This window comes from Centruroides sculpturatus, unplaced genomic scaffold (genome assembly GCF_000671375.1).
Source record: "Centruroides sculpturatus isolate CEXI.00-Female unplaced genomic scaffold, Cexi_2.0 scaffold1761, whole genome shotgun sequence".
Classification (NCBI taxonomy): Eukaryota; Metazoa; Arthropoda; class Arachnida; order Scorpiones; family Buthidae; genus Centruroides; species Centruroides sculpturatus.
In genome coordinates, this window is record NW_019386094.1 from 109955 (window position 1) to 131281 (window position 21327).

Here is a 21327-nt window from a genome sequence, read left to right on the forward strand (position 1 = left end):
TCAACAATGAAGTATATTTGAAAAAATCCTATAGGAATCATCCAATCAGTATTGTTAATACGTAAATTGTTAGAGTATACGTACTTTTTAATTGTGCTCGAAAATAATGTCTTGTCTTCTTCATTGACGATTTCGTTGTATATTATTATCGAAAGATCCAACGAAAACACAACTTTTTTTAAATTATTAAAGCAAGTTTCTGGAATTTTATCGTCTCGAAATAAACCGAAGTAAAATATAAGAAAATTGTGATCAGTTGTAAACTCTGTAACAAATGGTACTGTAGAATCGCTAGTGACATTCAGGAAAGGCAATTCAGGGTTCTCATACAAATACAGGGCGACGAGAAATTCTTTGATGGTCTCGTGTACGAAATCAAAGTAAGGATTATCGTCAATGTCAAAGCAGTAAGTAAGAAAATCCAAATCACAATCAATAATGTTATTTCGATTTAATTCGTCGAATGTAAGTTTTTGTTCCTTATCGAAGGGATAGAATCGTACTTTTTTAACAGAATTTTTCTCGTAAATTAATTTTCCTAATGTAACTAAAACTCCTTCGAATGGAAAATACTTTTCTATTGGCACTTGGAAATTTTTCTCAAGTTTTCTCTTTGATCTGTTTGTAATCAATTGCATTATATAAATATACAAATCTGTCTTTCTGTGTATATTTTCTAATTGATTAATCCTGTGCATACAACAAAGCATATGCAAGAATAACGGACGTTTAGACAAAAAGAAATAAAATTCGTTTTCTAATATTTTAAGGAATCTTTGTGTTTTATCAACGTCTTGTTTGAATACCAACTTCGCGTATTCTTCTTGCTGTTCGGGTGAAAATCCTTTAAGATGAAATCGAAAATTCACGGATTCTCTTATTTCTTCTGCACAACGAGGATGACTCGTCACAATAATGGTCAATTTTCGAAAAATACCAAAGAAATTATTTAAGAAATTTTCGCATCCATTTGTATGAAGATAGACGTAATCTTCACATAATTCATCTAAAATAATTAATATATTTAAATTTGCCTTTAGTATTTTCTTCGTTATTTCTGGTTGATATGAAGTTCCCCAAAATACTTCTAGAATTGCATTCTCCACACTCTTATACTGAAGTTCTCTTAATGTTAAGAATGCAACAAAGTCAAAATGACTTAAGTAATTGTTTGAGGGATTATCGACGGCCCAATCGTACGCAATCTTCTTGCACAATGTAGTTTTTCCAGAACCAGGATTCCCACATACAAGAATGATCGTTTGTCCATCATTTACCTCTTTAAATATATCCTTGATATCGAGAATTTCACCAATTGAACTACCAAAATTATCCGTTTCTTGTAGTTTTAAATTAACGTAATAATCGTTTAAAGGAAAATCTCTTCTTTTATTTTTCCATAAGAAAGACCTCATATAACTGTTTTGTCTTGAGTAAAATTTCTTCAGTCGCTCTTTATTTTTTTGAAATATTTCTGAAAAAAATTCTCGATTATTAAATAAAAAATACTTGTTTAAATGATTTTATATGTTACTATAAAATGTAGCAAAATAAATAAATATATATATATATAGTAAAACCTGTAAATTTCGAATATAAAGAAATCAAAAAATATCCTGTTTAAGTTATAAAGAGGTTATAAATGATCCTGGAATTATATGTAAAATTCAAGTTCAATGTACAGAGCAATAAAATGAGGTATTAAATTTATAATTTTAGTTTAGAGTCTGTAATAAGGATTCAGATAAGTGATTCATTACATAAAGCTTTACTTAAGGAGGAATTGGATATCACAGATTTTACTGTATTTGTTATCTGTATTTTAGAATAAATCATACCTAATTCATCTCTATCCAATATTTGATCGGATGCATCATTTGTTGTTCTAGAAGATTTATAAAATAGTGACATGATGGAATTTATTAAAACTGAAAGTACAGTACATCACAGTTAATGTAACTTTATTTGTTTAAGATTTCAAACAGTTGTTGAAGAATAAGATAGACAATCTTAGCACTTTCAACGAGTGTCTGAAGGATATTTTGCAGAAACTTTGGACTTCGTTTTGGATCCACTTAAGCACGTTGTTCAGTCGCTTGAGCGAAATTAATCTGAAATAAATAAATAAATACAATTTAGAAAACTATTGTAAAATTTCATTTGTTTTCATTCTATACTCCAGAACCAGAAAACAGTATAAATTACAAAAAGAAAACTCGATTAATTGTAAAAAATAATAAAATAATGCAAGTTTACAATTGATTATATACTGTATATACGTATCTCTCTTCAGCAAATATAATCACCAGACAGTAATTGATCTTATACATCTTCCAAGTGTTTTTTTTAATGATTTTTAAAAGTTTTTTTATAAGACATTTTAATAATAACACTATTAACCGTAGCATTATCAGTAATCGAACATTCAACGATTATACCGAGGAATAAACATGACAACCGAAAAGTTAATTTAACCTAAAATAAACAATTATATTTGTTATAATGGTAATTATGTTTCAATTATACACATTAAATGGCCTTATTTATAATTTCACCAACGGGAAAGATAGAACGAACTGAACGGTAAGAAGCAAACTTCTAATATTGCTGCAGCCATAACGAAATTACACAAAAATGTAGTATAAAGTTGATAAAAAAATATATAAAATCGAACAAGTAATTACACCTATTTAGCCTTATTTCTTACTTTAAAATAAATCAAAAGGGAATTAATTACCTGACCAATTCGTTTCAACTGTTACGTCGATGACACAACGGTTTTGTGACGTAATGAGGAAAAATACTTCTCTATTTTGGCAGGCGTAATATATTTTAAAATATCTGAATTTAGTTATTTTTATCTTTATATAAAACCGTAATTTCGTGTAATTCGTAATTTTTTCGTACTACATTTAACCGTACCCGACAGTATTCGGATACAACTCAACGTCCTAGAATATAAAGAGAAGGAAAATTTTTTTTATTGGTTGTTTATTTGACGTCACTCGTATTCGAAAACAAAACACCTTCATACCTTTTTATCGTAAAAACATTACCTAACAGAAACTAGCTTTAATTAAATTGTTTAAAAGTGTCAATATAATCAATATACGTTGCTTTACATACGTGTATATAACGTCTTCTGGCAAATCAATTGTTTGTTTAATTATTGATGCTTATAGATGAAACGGTTTTACATTTGAAACGTGGTTTCAATTTTTGTAAAAATTGATTTTATTTTTTAAACTAAATATCCTAATTCATCATTGTTTAATTCTACTATTTCTTGATATATCACACATAAATCATCATCATTTACATTGCATGAATTTTCAGATAGTTCCTAATCTTTAGAAGTAGACACATCTGAAACTTTTTGCAGTAAATCTACCTCTTCGAACGTTTTATTTATTAAATAATTTTCAGATATCTAATCTGTGCTTAATTTATTTTATTTTATTTTGTAATATTCTAGGAAATTTACCTGAAATTATTATTCTTATCTAAATATATAAAATTGCTTGTCCTGACTGACTCACTCATTCATTCACTGATTCATCATCGCCCAGAGCAAACCGCTTAACCTAAAGAGGTGAAATTTGGTACACAGTTAGGGTACGTCATGGAAACGCACACTAAGAAAGGATTTTTCGAAATTCCAACGCGGGGGGGTGAGGGNTTGTGAATCATTTGTAAGCGTGATCTTCGAAAAAATAAACGGTTTCTTTGTGAAACACTTGTCTTTTGCTGCCTCCTAAAACCGCCACCCATATACGAGTAGACTTTAATTCATCCCGACGAGAGGGAATAAACCTCCCTAATCGGCGAACATACAGTGGTGTCCGAGAAGTGGGATTTTAATCCCCAATCTCTACTACGTCGGAGAACTTACATTAGTAAACAAATTTTCGCGAGACAAAATACATAAATTTACTTTGTCTTACTTTTTAAATATATTAATACATAAATAGAAACAAAAAGTTAATATAAATACGCATATTGAAAACAATGATAGGTAATACAACATTTAATGTTTATTTATTCACTTAACTTTAAACTGTTGTACAGTAAAATATCCTTATTTGGATATCGCGTAATTCGAAGACAAGTCTAGTTCCCGGCCAAGATAATAGGATTTTCATATATTTTAGTTGGGATCATTCGAAATACACGTGTAGTGAAATTCGAAGTCATTATTTGGTTTAGTACCCCTGAAAAATATCTTTTAATTGGAAATCTCTTATGTTACATAATTATAAGGAAAGTATCCACATCCAAGTGGAATTTTCGGTTCTGTTTTCCCAATTATACGTTGTTGGTTTATTGGACGTCTGTTCAAAGTCATTCCGACATCATATAACGTTGAACATTAAGAATTTTTATTTTTATTTTTATGGAAAAAATGTTTAACGTTTAATTATTTTGGACTTTTTCCGCAAAAATCTTTTGTTTCAATAATTTTCAACGTCAATTATATACACGTCTACACGATAGAATACTGTACATATAGTTTTAGCTGTTAATAAGACTTTATTTTCATCAGATCACATGATTTTCTTAATCTCTAACTGATTGAAACAATTAGTTATTTTAACATGTCCGTTGTTAAAATCAAGGTATGATTTGTTCCATTCAACTCCCATTTCATTCTAATATTATTTAAGTAATTTCTTTCCGGGAAATTCATTTCGTCGAGAATAGTTTTACTTGTATATCTTCTTTAACAAATTTTGTCCCCTTCCCGATGCAAATTAGTGTACTGGTGATAAATATTAACAGTAACAAGCGAGCAAATCAAGGCCACAACTTCTGCTACATTTACGGATGTAAGGTGTCACTAAAAAAATTACTACCTTGATTTAACTACTATCCGAAAATTGTATCAAACTTGTATGGAATAAAAAATAAGACATGGTACCACACTTTAGGTCACAGGACCCGAGATGGTATTTAATAAACTTCAAATTAAGCAAAATAATTATTTAAGAAAGATATATCGATTCCATTATACAGAACATCTCTCACTCTCTCTCTTATATAAAAATGATAAAATTCATAACACCCAGACTCTGTTTAAGAAACATGTACTGTACTGCTAAATAGTAACAAATTACTTACTCAACGTAGAAACTATTCTTATGTCAATAATCTATTAAAGTACTATAGATCGTCTCACTGTAACTCTAAATGGTCAATTAATTTCCTTTTACCTCCCATTAAGCACGTAATAGGACGATCTGTTCCAATATATCAATTAATTTATCACTGTATAAATTTTATAACTATTAATATTCTTGAAGTTTCTATCCAAGTTATTCCAGTATAACTTGGATAAAAACTTCAAGAATATTAATAGTTATAAAATTTATAAAATGTCATAGAAAAACTTGATTTTTTGTAGTACGCGAGGATTTTTTAGATTTGTTAATTCATATACAGTATGTCTAATCTCCTCTTGTTCCAACGCTATGCTTCATTGTAAATGCATTGCAAATTCATTTGTATTTAGTTATTTATCTATGTTTTGTATTTATTTATTGTTCAATTTGTTGACCGTTGGAAAATGCCTAATTTGGTCATAGTGTCTTTAATAACATTTGATTTGATTTGACTCCGAGAAAGTAATTACGCTAATTACGAGAGAAACGCTAATTATGGTACTCAATAGGAAAACGCCAATCAACTAAAATAGCAAACGGCATACGGGAGAGCAGGGCAGGTTGTACAGTAACATAAGTAGTGACATAATCAAAATTTGCTGAATAACAGATCTGGAAATTCCGAATGATACTAGGGCTTCTTAAGGATGCTGTCAACGTCAGTATCGTTGCGATAGTTAAGCCTCATAATTCGGTATTGTGGATATGTCCAATGATTTTAATCTTTTGTGCAGGTAGGTAATTATTGGCTTAGTACAGTGGTTCTTTGTACTTTAAATAACTTTTACTTCGAATACTTCAGAGTTCGAACGATGCTTCTACGTTCGAACTATGCGTAGTGAAAAAATGCGCTCGATGCGTAAACGTCATCTGTTATGAGCCCAAACCTCTCTCATTTTTGCAGTGAAAGCATCTCTTGCGTCATGTTATGTTTTCATTGCTTTTTCACTTTATTTTTTGCTGTGTTTTGTAATATATATATATGTATGTATAACCAAACCTATCTAAATATACATATATAGATAGATAAATAACCCCTACCTATTAACCATAGAATTCAAGAGGAGTTAGAAGTCTAACAGAAAGGTTGTTGTAGTATCGAAAATTCAAGTGTAAAAAGGGCGCGAAATCGCAACGCATAAAAATTATACACGTGTATCGAGTCTTGCAGCCATTTTTATGATGACATGGTTGATGGTATGCACCATTCTTAAGAACAGTAAAAAAATAAAAACAGCAAATTTGGCTAAAGGTGTAACAACGTTGACCTTCATGAAATCGCATGATATTGAGATGGAAAAACTGTTTCTAGTGTGAATAATGGGAGAAGCAATTGAGTGATGATATCGTCTTCGAAAGAATCATTTGCGAAAAATCCAAGCAACCTGTATAGTGGCCTAAATGAAACATCACTACTCATTAAAATATAGTAAGTACAATTTTTATTTTATTATACAGTATTTGCATATCTTATTTATTGTTTTCGTGTTTTAATTTATTTTTAGATTCTAAATAACACAATTAAATGCTCTAAACTTTAGAACATTTAATTGCATTACTTTTGCCTTAAATGTATTTGCTGTTTAAATTTTCGAAATGGATATTTTTAGGGTCTTGAAACAAATTAATTTACTTCCATTACTTCTAATGGAGAAAACTGATTCTGGCTTTGAATAAATTAGAGTTTGAACGACCTCCCGGAATGAAATACAGTAGACCCCCCTATAACATGGTAGATACGTTCCGTGTTTTATGAATTCCATGTTGTACGAGTCACTTAAATACATGAGCCAATCACAGCCCGGCACGTGTGCAGTTTACGGACTACGGCTGTTTGAAAGGTTTTCTCCATAAAATTAATCGATTCTAGGCTGATTTGACTCAACATTTCCAAGACACGTATAATTTTTTGGAATAATCCATATAAACTATGCTATAAACAAAAAATTGTAGGATTACTTACCGAGTGTGCACCGTTCGACGTCGCCATTGCTTAAGCTTGTTTTCGTCACGGAGCAGCGCACCAAATGGTGGCCGCGATTTCTGATGTTATTTTTCTGCGAAAAATTCGTCGAACTTTGGAGACATCATTAATATAAATATATTTTTATGGCCGTTAAATAATAAATGGTTTTTAGTAGGTTCGCTGCTAGTTTACACTCAACGGTTTGTGCAATATCCACTATTGCTATAGATTCGACCAATCCTGTCGTGACACGAGTCGGCGATGACGTTTTACCGTATCATACGAGTCTCCTTTAGCGTGTTTATACGAATACGATCGCAATTTTTTCGCCGTGTTATACGAATCCGTATTATATGAACCCGTGTTATAGGGGTCTACTATACTCACGTACCTACTTCAAAAACTGTAGGTAAATGTTTGAATTTACATTTAAAACAATTATATACCCACTTTTATTTCGTAATGTCAACATTATATTGTGAATCTGACTTCTGATGTTTGAGTGGAATTCGCCTCACGCGCCATACGTTATTTGCATCAGGCGCTATTCTTTACCAATAGTAACCATCGGAGAACTTGGCATCGGCATATTACGTATTTCATTTGTTAAACACAAATGACACATGAAACACGCGCTATCCCGGACTTCATGCGTGCTGTCTGTATCTATATCTATACTACTATATAAAGAGACAACCTATTTTTCGTTTGTGACCACTAACCGTGAAAACTACTGAACCAATCGTTACCAAATTTTAACTGTATCATCTTTATGATCCCCGGAATGTTTACCGCCAACAAAAACAACAGATTTTTTATTAATTAAATAAAACTGCAACATATTTTTGTCTGTATATTTGTCTCTTTCCTCACTAGATGTTGACACATGAATTAGTACTTTCTGTCTATTAGAAAAGTCTATTATTGTAGTTAACAACATGAACTATTCTGTCACGGTATACCAAAAACGGCTACTAAGGGCGCTTCTAGCAATTATTTAAATTAACAATATAAATTATTATTTATATTGTTACAGTATAATTCAATATATTATTATTTTTATTTGTAATAGGAATTCATATTTATTATTTTCATCTATCTACTATATAAAACTGACAAAATGGCCAGTCGAGCGTTAGCAAAGCATAGCGGCAAACCTAGGAATTGCCAGATTCCGTGCACGACTCTTTTCGATGGTACTGTATTCGACATGCATGCTGCATGCTGTGTTATTTAAAAAGAATTGGATATAGTGATGTAGGTCATAGTGCATGACAATGATTATTATGTTTTGAACTAGAGACGAGATATTACGGTACAGTATTTCTTTGCAATCATAACGAAAATATATAGTATCGTATTGGTATTTTGAAAGTTATTTCATGAGAATTGGTTTTACTACATGACAATGATAGTGTGAAATTAAAATTTTATACTGATTTTTTTCCGATCAATGTCCCGTTTTACCTGAAACCAATTAAATTCCCCTAAGAAACTAGAGTGGAAAACAACTTGAAACAAAGAGAAATTTCAACCTCTCTTTTTTTTCAAAGTAAACATTCGCCCATCTCGACAATATTCCCACACTATGAACTTAAAAGTTGATAGTTAACATACGATTTCGTCATCTTATTTAAGTTCCGGAAACAACTTTGATCTCCCCGCGCTCCTTTTACCTCGCAACTAATTAGTCACATGACAGTTTTCCCACCCGCGAAACGATAAAAGTCACTTCTCTCCCTCCTCCAGGGAGTCGCTAACCAACGGTAGTAGTACAGTCGACCCCCCCTATAACACTTAGATACGTTCCACGTTATTCGAATTTTACGTTGTAGGAATCATTAAATACATGAGCCAATCGCAGCCCGGCACGTGTGAAGTTTACAGACTAAGGCTGTTCGAAAGGTTTTCTTCCATAAAATTAATCGATTCTAGACTAATTCGACTCAACATTTTCAAAACACGTATAATTTTTTGGGAATAATTTGTATAAACTATGCTATAAACAAAAAATTGTAGGATTACTTACCGAGTGTGCTCCGTTCGACTACGCCGTTGCTCAAGCTTGTTTTCGTCGCAGAACAGCACACGAAACGGCGGCCGCGATTTCTGATAACGAATTTTTCGCAGAAAAATAACTTGACCTTTGGAGACATCATTAATATAAATAATTTTTATGGCCGTTAAATAAGAAATGTTTCTTTCACAAAAAATGTATAAAATTAGTGCTGTATTAGACTTACGGTACCTAATTTACATACTGTACACACGAATAATTAGGTATGAATCATACCTAATTAATCTCTATCCAATATTTGATTAAGTGTACCATTTTCTGTTTTAGAAGTTTCAACAACTTGTGAAATCTATTTGAACTGAGACTACAGTACATCACAGTTAATGTAGCTTTGTTTGTTGAAGATCTCAAACAGTTGTTGAAAAATAAGAAAACATACCACTTTCAGCGAGTGTCTGAAGCATGTCTTTGATGATAAATAAATAAGGTAAAAATGATAAATAAATAAGATTTGGGAGTGTTTCTGTATGTTAGTTTCTGTTTCGAATATGAAGAAGGTCATAAGATAAATTAACAGATAATATACTTTGATTATAAACGTTAAAAAAGCTGTTAATCTGCTTATCAAACGACTGTTGTATTGTGTGCAGCAGAGGAATTTTTACTTAAGTTAAGTAACAATATTGCGTTTAACTGTCTAAGTGAATATATTTAAATATGTTTAATTATTCATTTTTGCGTATTCCATCAACTGTAGTCCCTACTCTTCGTAAATGTGGCGCAATTGTAATTCAAAAAGAAAAGGAGCACAGATTAATTATAAAAACGTTGTTAATTCAGTTAAGGTATTACCATACAAAAGTGAATACATTATCACTTTCTACCACTTGTTAAATTTGCAGTTGAGCTTGGTAATATTCTGGTATGTTTTGTTTATTCTAGGGAAAATGACTGGCAATTTATTTTTTATACCTTAACCGGTTTGATATTAGATAATAATAGAAATGTGTTGATTGCCGGTGATTTCAATGCTAAGATCGATTTGGAGAATATAATTTCTACGGCATTTCGTAACTTTTTTGGTATTGTTTGTCCTAAGCAGAAGAATTCGAAAGACATAGAAATTGTAGTAGGAAGCTGCTTCACTTGTGTGATGATCTAAATATAATTATTGTTAATGGGAGATGTTTACGAGATGAAGCTGTTGATTATTCTTTTATCTCTAATCGTGATTATCCTGTTATTGATTTGGTCATACCCATTTTTTTTCAATAGTGACAACCAGAAAACCTGTAATCGACATATTTCATTTGTTAAAAATAAATATGGGCACAGACCCTATGCTAGCTGTCGACTGTCCTGTCTGTATATAATATTACAAGAAACTAAGAGTTTTCTTGCGTACAAAGTTTTAGACTGATGCAACATTTTGTAAAAAATTCTATTCACAATTATAACTATATTAATAAGTGGAAAAATACAAAACTTGTAGAAATTAACAGATAGCAATTGTTATAAGATACAGTAAGTTATTATTAGTTAACATATACCAAAGCCATCTTGCATTTAAATCATCCGGAGTTTACCGAAATTAATACTTTATAGGAAAACATAAGCATAAAACTGTGAATTTTGGTTATAAAGTTGTGAGTGTATTTTTTTACATTGAATAAATATTCTACTTAATGCCTGCAATCTCCTAACAAGCAACTAAGATACCGAATATTTTTGAACGTACAGTACGTACCTACATCACTAATCTATATATAAATGTAATTTGGTAAAAGATTGCTTACTTTTATGACGTTAAACAATAAATTTACACATCAATTATACTTTTATAATGGATATTAATTTATCACATTCTATTGCCCGAAAGGTCAACACAATGTTATTAATGAAACTTGCATTTCTAATTACGTTTGCTACACTGCACACAAATGAATTGAAAGGATCATTTAGTATCATTATTTTCCGATGTATGCAGTTATAAATTGGAAAATAACTTTATATAGGGCTCCATACTTTCAAACAGATCCTTTTTTAAAAGTAAACAATTGTGTTCAGTGTCATCTTCTGAAGTAAATTTCAACCTAACCAACTCGTAAGACAATTGATTTGAATCATCGACCAATATTTGTGCAGTATTTTCGACACAATTGAAAGCTTTAAGCAAGTATGCAGGGAATGTAATCAGTCGAGTTGTGTTTTTAATATCACGTGCAATAAGAGAAGGAGCCTGAAATATTCCACATAAATATATATTAAATTTGATCCACGTGCTTTTACTCAATATATTCCGAATGTTCTCCATCTTTTTCCAATCATATTTCATTGCTCTGAGATTATTCAGTTGAAGGAACTTTTTTTCTATTTTCAGAAATATAAAAACTTCCACTTGACAGGAAAGCTGAACTCTCTGGTGAAGTCTATTCAGCTTTCTAAACGTAACGTCGGAAGACTCGTCAATGTCAACAATTATGTATATTTGAGAAAAATCTGGGGGAATACTGCAAACAGAATAGTCGATAAATGAATTACAAAAGTATTCGTATTTTTTAACCGTGTTCGAAAATCTTTTCTTGTCTTCTTCATTGACGATTTCGTTGTATATCCTTATCGAAACGTCTAACGAAAACGCAACTTTTTCTAAATTCTTAAAGCAAGATTTTGGAATATTTTCCTTTTTAAATAAACCAAAATAAAACGTAATAAAATTATGATGACTTGTAAACTCTTTATCACGTGGTATAGTAGAACACCTAGTGACATTCAGGAAAGGCACTTCAGGGTTCTTATACAAATACAGGGCGACGAGAAATTCTTTGATGCTCTGATGCACGCAATCGAAGTAACAATTATTGTGATTGTCAAAGCTGTGAGAAAGAAAATCCAAACCATGAGAAAAAATCTGATTACGGTCATTGAAATACTCATTTAATTCGTCGATTGTAATTTTTTGTTCTTTATCGAAGAGATAGAATAGCACTTGTTTATTGGTATTTTTCTCGTAAATTAACTTTCCTAACCTAACTAAAATTTCTTCCAAAGCAAAATACTTTCCTATCTGAACACTTGGATTTATCTCGAGTTTTCTCTTTGATCTCATTGTAATCAATTGCATTATACTAATATACATATCTGTCTTGTATCTTCGTATATCTGTTAATGTGCTATTGATATGAATACAACAAAACATGTGCAAGAATAACGGACTTTTAGACAAAGAAAAATAAAATTCGCTTTGTAATACTTCGATGAGTGTTTGCGTTTTATTGACATCTTGTTTGAACACCAACTTCGAGTATTCATCCTTCTGTTCGGGTGAAAATTCTTGAAGATGAAATCGAAAATTCATGTATTCTCTTACTTTTTCTGCTGTGTGAGGACGACTCGTCACAATAATTGTCAATTTTCGAAAATTACCAAAGGAACCCTTTCTTAAGAAATTTTTGGTTCTATCAAAACTATTAACATCATCGTATTCATCTAAAATAATTAAGACATTTAAATTTTCCCTCCGTAATTTTTTCTTCATTTCTGGTTGTGAAGTTTCAAAAATATCTTCTAGAACAACATCTTCCAATTTCTTATTACTTTCAAGTTCCGTTAATGTTAAGATTGCAACAAAGTCGAAACGACTTAAGTAATTGTTTGAAGGATCATTGACAGCCCAATCGTAGGCAATCTTCTTGCACAATGTAGTTTTGCCATAACCAGGATCTCCACATACAAGAATGCTCGTATGTCCATCATCCACTTCTTTAAATATATCCTTGATATTAAGAATGTCACCAATTGGTCTAACACTAAAATTATCTGTTTCCTGTAGTTTTAAATTAACGTAATAATCCTTTAGAGGAAAATCTCTACTTTTATCCTCCCATAAGAAAGACCTCATATAACTGTATTCTGTTTGGTAAAGTTTCTTCAGTCGTTTTTTATTATTTACAAATGTTTCTGAAAAAATTCTCGATTGTTAGATAAAAAACACTTGTTTAAATGATTATACATACTACTATAAAATGTAGCAAAATAAATAACATGTATACAGTAAAACCTGTAATAATCATGGTTTACTTATGTAGTTGTATTGATCCTATATTAATCAATGAACCAAAAGGATTGGCAAATCTTAACAGGTTTTCCTACACCTGCCGAGCTTTACTTAACAAGAGACTGAAGGTGACAGGTTTTACTGTATTTATTATTTATATTGTAGAATGAATAATACCTAATTCGTCTCTATTCAGTATTTGATCCAGTGCACCATTTTCTTTGTCAGAAGATCCATAAACTAGTGACATGATTAAATTTATTAGAACTGAAACTACAGTACATCGCAGTTAATGTAACTTTATTTGTTCAAGATATCAAACAATTGTTGAAGAATAAGAGAACTTACCACTTTCAGTGAATGTCTGAAGCTCTTTTTTTAGATTTCTTAGAAACTTTTGAACTTTGTTTATGTTCCTCTTAAGTAGGTCGTTTAGTTGCAAATAAATCTGAAATAAATGCACAAATACAACTCAGAAAACTTATAAAATTTGAATTTGTTTGTATTCTATAGTCGAAAGCCGGAAAATAGTACAAAGTACAAAAAGGAGACTCGATAAATTGTATAAAATGATAATTATAAATAATGCCATTTATTCATATGCTTTTGTGTTCTATTATACTCTTTATTATATAAATGTCTACTAGGACATATCTAATTAGTAGGACTTATTGTATCGATCTCCTGGTTCTGTAAATTCATTAAACTTACATATATATATAATCTGTCTCTAGCAAATATATTGACTACACCGTGGCCGATTTTATACATCTTCCACGTGTTTATTACGCTTTATAAGAGTTTTTAAATAACACCCTTCTTTAATAATATCACTATTTATCTTAGTATTATCAGTAATCGAGCATTCAACGACTACACCGAGAGTTAAATTAACTTTTCGGTAGTCATGTTTAACTGAAAATAAAGAATTATATTTGTTATAATGGTAATTATGTTTCAAATATACATATTAAATGACCTTATTTATAATTTCACAAACCGGAAAGATGGAACGAACTGAACGGTAAGAAGCAAACTTCTAATAGTGCTACAGCCGTAACGAAATTACACAAAAAATGGAGTGTAAAGATGATAGAAAATTTAATCTCGGATTAATTATTAATCTGGTAATTACACCTATTTAGTCTTATTTCTTACCTTAAAGTAAATGAAGAAAAAATTAATTACCTGATTACGCCATTTGACGTATTCCTTTCAACTGTTAGTCGACCATACAGCTAATGTGTCATAATCAGGAAAAATAGTTCATTAAAATATCTAAATTTAATTATATTTTCTTCGTATAAAACAATATTTTTATGTAATTCTGTGCTACACTAAACAATACCTCACAGTATTTACATACAATTACCGAAACTAGTGTATTAATTACCCGTGTTTTCTGTGGAAAATGACTCACTGGCCTATGATTTTGCTACCTTTACTGAATTTACAATAAAAAAATCACTCACCCTTCAGACATTTTTACATTTTTTAACAGAGATCTTTGAAACGTCGAAAAATGATGAATAAATAAGATTTGGGGGTGTTTCTGGTAACGAATATGAAGAAGGTCATAAGATAAAATAATAGATAATATAGTTTTGTTTGTGAACGTAAAAAAGCTGTTAATCTCCTTATCACACGACTGTTGTATTGTTCGTACTATTTTTATCGAGTACGTCTGATTGTGTATCCGAATAATTTCTGCTTGATTAAATTAACAATATTGCTTTTAACTGCTTAATTGCATATAATTAAATATATTTAATTATTCATTTTTGCGTTTTCTGTACACTGTAGTCCATAATATTTGTAATTGTAGCGTAATTGTAAGTTAAAATTGAAAGAAGTACAGATTGAATATATAAACGATGGTAATGCAGTTAGGATTTTCAGTTCTTTTTATATAATATAATTGGGTGTTGACTTAAACTCTTTGGAAACAGAGTCAGCTATGTCATCAACGAAAGACGGTACTGTTCCAAGGATGGCATTTCTGTAGAATTTTTATAAAAGTTGTCCTGGACTGTTTTATTTACCTTTTTTTGTTTAATAATGTCTGCAAATCGGAAGACATTCGAACTGATTGGCATGTAAGTAAAATTATTCCAACACAGTTTTGGGGGCAGGTTGTTCTATGAATGTAAATAGATTCAGTGAAAATCTGCAACACGTGTTTTCTTTATTAAGAAAAGAACGATCTAGAAAATTCTGTATTGAGGACACCTCACCATGACTTTTGAGCGCAACGGTTCCTATTTCTTCTGTTCGGAGTCGGCGACATCAGAAAATGGCAAAATTGTCCTCATCTAAATTGGACATTTTAGCAAATAAGTTTAAAGGTGAAGGCGTTTGCACAGACGAAAAAGTTCTCCCTGTTAGAAAAACTACGTAAAACCAGTTTAGGATCAAACAATATGTAAAATCCTAGACAATCCTGTAGTGTTTATACTGGAATTAACGGTACGTGCTGAACATTGCTGTTGCACCACTGAAGGGATGCTAATGTTGTTCAAAAAGTTGCACCAACTTGAAAATACGAACTCAACAACAATGTCCCAAGCTTTCAACGTCGTCAAATTGTGTCCAAATGGTGACCAGATCTACAATGCTCATCTTTATGTGTAAATTGCAATAAACAACTATGTAGTTTGTAAATATAATAATTCCTGTTAATTTTGAATTTTAATAATACAGCATTTAAAAGCACCCAAAACGGGGAGAAAGCACACGAATGAACACCCGATCCATTCTAAAAATGCACCCAAAAATCCGAACCTTAGTTTATTACCTTGTATTTCTAACATATTCTGTATGTTATTTGACTGGACTTTTTCAGATTGGTTTCTAATCCTTGGATAATGTTTTTGTATTGTACACTTGTATTGAAAAACGGTGGAGGAGAAAACGTGGAAAACTTTCTGCTTTTTTCGTAGAATTATTGATACAATCGGCATTCGATTCTCTGGAGAGTGATATTTTATATACCAATCCTCCATAAATGTTGCCATAAGTTTTAGATTTGTTAATTGTCTAATCCAACTACACAATAATTGGAAACTTGCTGTACTTTTAATGGAAACAATACGAATCTATTTTTACGCGTAAAGGATCAAACGGGGATTTGCATTAAGCCCAATTCTATTAGGTTTTTATATTGACGCCTTTGTTAAGGACTTGTGTACTTTAGAAGTAGCGGAATGCGATCTGGAAGATTGTGATGTAAAGATTCTTATGCTGATGATTTAGTAATGTTAGGAAATTCTCCAATTGAATTACAAAGAATAATTAATTTCACTGTATAAATTGTCTTAGTATTAAATATTAATGTTAACAAATCTAAGACATGGTGCTTCGTTTCTACCCATTAGAATATCAACATTATAATTTACCGTCCTACCAAGTTTCCAGTTTCCTGGAAAGAGGGCGAAAATTGCCAAAATACATAAGGTTTATTCCGAATTCCTTCACAGTATCACGACATCATAGAAACATCAGAACAAAGCCATGAGGAACATTGAATAAACATAGGCTCAAAGGAGAGAAAAGGCATGTGGATGTAAATAAAACCACATGCCTTTTCTGGAAGATGTGTAGTAAATATTTGTCAGTGGTGCCTTATAGATTCATGAGACCCCAATATACAGTGTTGACTCAAACCATTTTCTTATGAGGAATTTTTGGGAAATCTCCCCGGTTCTTTTTTAACACAATCGCCGGTGGGTTAAGCCCTGTGTCACCTTGGCAGTCTAAAGTTGCAGATATATATCCCAAATTTAAATTTCAATATTTTTAGTACAGTAATGAGTTTATGAAAGACTCGTTTAGGGGAATCTCTAGGCAATTGCCTTTTTGCCCATAGGTTAATGCAGCATTGGTAAACATCATTGTTGGTGCTGTAGAATCATCACACTAATCACTCAACCATTGCCAAAACTGTTTATGATGCAATGCGTATTTCTTGGCCAATGGGTACCAGGATAAATGCTACCTATTGTGCAAAGTCATTTCAAGCTTAGACTCGGCTGATGCAATAAAGCACAAAAGATGCCAGAGTTGTTTTAGATGTGTGTTAGCGGCATTGAATCAAGGTGAAAGGGTGGCGAAGAGATCATGTGTCATATCTAGAATGGAGTCGGACTTTAAACGAAGTTTATTTTGTTAATTACGGCAACACAACACTTGGACAATGTGCCGAAGAATGCATCCAAGTAACTTTCTATAGGAAACTGACCGAATTAGGTGTTAATGTGTGAAAAACTCAGAAAACCCCATGTGACCAGCCTGTTGTTGAAATGCAATCCTGTAATCAACTACCAGTGTTTTAATCACTCGGCCACTGATGGGCTAAGCACAAAAAGAAGACAGTGTTAATTACCAAGTCCCAGATCCGTCTTGTATTGTTTTAAAATAAACCAGCAATGGGTTGGTCAACTTTCCCTGTAACATTTAAAATTTTGGTGGAGCCATTTGTTATTTATTGAAAAAACTTCTTATATTTTTAATTATTATGAAATGGCAAACACTTAATTTTGAGAGTAGAGGCGAGTTTTATAAAAAATTGTAAATGCTAAGATCGAGTAAAATAGTCCCCAGGCAGCAACTATTCAGACACGACTCTTGTACTTATTTACGAGCAAAAATGTGCAAATTTTTAATGTTTACAAAGTTGTATCGAATCCCCTCAAACTTTCATTGACCCCCTAAGGAGTCAATACCGACCCTTTTGGGAAACCCTGGTCTAAGAGTTAAATAATGTCTTTCTTATTGTATTGTTTACAAAAGAACGAATCACTCTTGTTATAATTCGGAGAAATGTTTCAGAAAACTGTTAGTGGGGATCAAGAATATCAAGGATTGGATCGAATTGTTTGAATAGGACAGTGCAAAACACGGGCATACCTGTCAAGGGAAGAGTTTTCTATGAAAAACTGGCCATTAGGTATTATACATGTGAAAAATCAAGAAAAATCCACATCACCAGTCTGTTTCTGAAGTGCAAACCCAGAACCAATTACCAGTGTTTGGGGGTTTTACAACACTGGATCATCAGTGGGTCAAATATGGAGAGTAGAATCAATTGACAAACCACTCAACAATGACGGCAAGAACCTACTCAGAATAAACGTAACATCCACATTCCTCTTATTCTACAAATTCTGTTCTCAAAATAATGCTAGTTCATACATGATTTTGCACCAATGAAGTGCTCTGTAACTGAAGTTTTCCTTGTAGAATTCTGCTGTGTCCAGAAACATCAGCGTACAAAATCTCTTTCAATTTGGACCACAACACATCTCTCCAGACAATGTCAGGTAGGGATTTTTTATGACCACCCATACATTCCAATTAAAATATTTTTTGCGAGAGTCTCACTGGCTGGCAATAGAAGTGACTACAATGCTTTTACTGTCAAAAACAGTTCACCTTCATTAAACTGTATTCTCACTGGGGGTCTTGTAAAAGAATACCAAGCAGATTTTATTCTGTCTGCATCACAATACCTCAAAGAACAGCAAAACCTCCTGAAAATTCTGTATGGAAAAACTAAACTACCATTACTTCCCACTTGCAACAATAAAAAGTGTGACAATTCCTGGAATGCACCTTTAAAAAATTTACATACAGAACTACACTAGTGGCTACAGTCACCTAACACTGACTTAAACGGCATTCCCATTTCTGTAGGCAGGCCTAGAACTCAATTTCCAGAATACTGTGGAGCAGCTGTGTCACATTCTGTTGGATATCAGTTACATTAGAATATCTGTCCTTTTGGCAAAACTTTTAATTTTGGTAATAGCCTGAAATTGCAATGAGCTGTAAGGTGAGGGATGGCAGGATGTTCTAACTGGGTAATTGCTTGTTTGGACAGAAAATGCATTATGACTTGGCACATTGTCATGATGAATTATCCCTTGTGACCAAACAAACACCAGAATACCCAAACTGTTAGCACATGCTTGCCTTTTAGGGTGTGATAAACTCTGCGATTACATTGCATACTCTGACATTTTGTTTCTGGGTCGTACTAGAAGAACCAAGTTTCGCTACTCATAATTACACTCAGAAACAGATGCGCATTCAAAGAAAGATCAATCGCAACATCAATCTATTGCTACTTCTATTCATCTAACAAGATCCGAGGAACAGACTTTGCAGAAATCCATTTCTTTTTAAAAAATGATTGTTGAATTTACATATTAAAAACATTTCATAGAAAAGACTAAAATGTCTTCATTTTCTCAATGTCAAATCGCCATGAACAACAGTCTTCCGTTGCAGAAATGACCTTTAATCCATCAAATCTTCTCATCCATCTTTGAATTTCTTATGCCACTTGAATAAATTGGACTTTTACATAGCATCTTCACCATACATCACTTGCAACAGTTGTAACATTTCAGTGGCGCAGTTGCCGATTTTCACACAAAATTTAATATTAGCACATCGCTGTAAATTTCAGTCACCACCCATTTTTATGCCAAAACGTACACTCTGATAACGATTATTTTTCCAATAGCTGTTCAACAACAAGCCCTATCAGCTTGAAATTTATGCACTTATTAAGTTCAAACATGTTTAAACACAAATGTGCATGTCATTTTGATATAATTATGTCACAGACAACACTATGTAGCCACGTTAAAAATTAAATTGTCACACCTATACATTGTCAAAAGGGGAAACTAAGTTTTATGAGAATACTAATGAAGCTAAGAATGTGTAAAATTGAAAATGCACTTTCATCTTAATTATTGGATTGGAGAGAATTTAACTTTTAAAGTGCATGTAACATGCTTTGTTACCTCTACTTTGTATTAGATTAAACCATATCACATATTAATGTGATGAAAATTGAATTTATTATGTAAAAGAAATACATGATGTAATATTAACTACGCAATAAAATAAAATGATTAAAGACTGCATCTTTGTTTAATCAATAAAATAATAACAGTTCCGAGTTATAAATGCACCTTTTTTTTTGGGCTTAATAAAAATTAAATACATATTTGTATCGAGTTCGGTTATATCATGCTCTTAAGAAAAAATAGTCGTCTTCGACTCGTCTTTCCAAAGATCGTAATATTAAATGCTCTCGCTAAATAAGTGCACCGATAATTTTGCTCAATATGACGAAACTACGATTAATGTCGAAATCACCGACCGAACATCAACGCACGATTCACCAAATGAATGTTAAATCAACATATACAACACAAAGGCAATAGATACATGGTCCCGGTCTTATAAAATATAGTCCAGTTCGTGACGGACAAAGTTGTTCCGTCCGTCGTCGGCCACTCGGGGATATCCGGCGACTAGTGAGTCCTGTCCTCCGATGTACAAGGTGTTATAAATTTTCCAATAAACATCTCTCACTTTTCGGGCGGGATGGAACAGACCCTGCAAAAAAATTTGCAAATTATAATTTTACATATATGTGCTATTTGATCTCTGCACATAACTGATATATTGAAATGCTTACCTGAAGAGAGTATTGAAGGATTTTGATGGGACCGAGCGCAACTCTTAATCCTTCTACGGCTCCCATGAATGCTTGCACCAAATGGGGCGATGTTTCAAATATATTTGGCCAGACATAATTTAGTAGATGTACCAGGGCATCTTCACATCCAAAACCGTAAACACCAAGTGCCATGTGCTGAATTGCGGCACATGCAGTCTGTCTATGGACGAGGTCTCTGAAAAAGTCAATTTTATATCAAATGTAAGAATTATTTTCTTAGAAACATGATTCTATATAAGACACATCTCTATTTCTAACAAGTAAAAAATGGATAAAAAATATCATGTCAAACTCCGGAAAGATGGCAAATAAAAATCAATCATAAAAACTGAAAATTAATTGTTCTTATTTTTCAAAGTGACAGCTTAGAACAGAGGATCTCAAACTTTTTTGAGTTGTGACTCACTGTAAAATGTGAATTTTTCTGGTGCACTTTATGTACAAAATTACAAGGTTTGTTTAGAAAGTTCTTAGAATCACAGGTGATGGTGTTTCTTGCCAGTGGAAGAAAAGGGAGTGGTCCTTCTGAATGGTGTACATTGGTTACCACTTCCGAGTACTGTATACCTGAGACTAAACAACAACATAAAG

The 21327-nt window shown here is 32.1% G+C and overlaps 1 protein-coding gene across 1 annotated transcript; it reads right to left on the reverse strand.

Annotated features, from left to right (window-relative positions):
* Window positions 1–20045: 20045 nt before the first annotated feature.
* On the reverse strand, window positions 20046–20911 carry LOC111613558 (splicing factor 3B subunit 1-like; the record flags this gene model as incomplete). The annotated part of the gene is made up of 2 exons (XM_023354907.1): window positions 20046–20612; window positions 20695–20911. Coding segments are annotated over 2 exons (376 nt in total), but the record flags the coding sequence as incomplete, so codon positions are not given.
* Window positions 20912–21327: the final 416 nt, after the last annotated feature.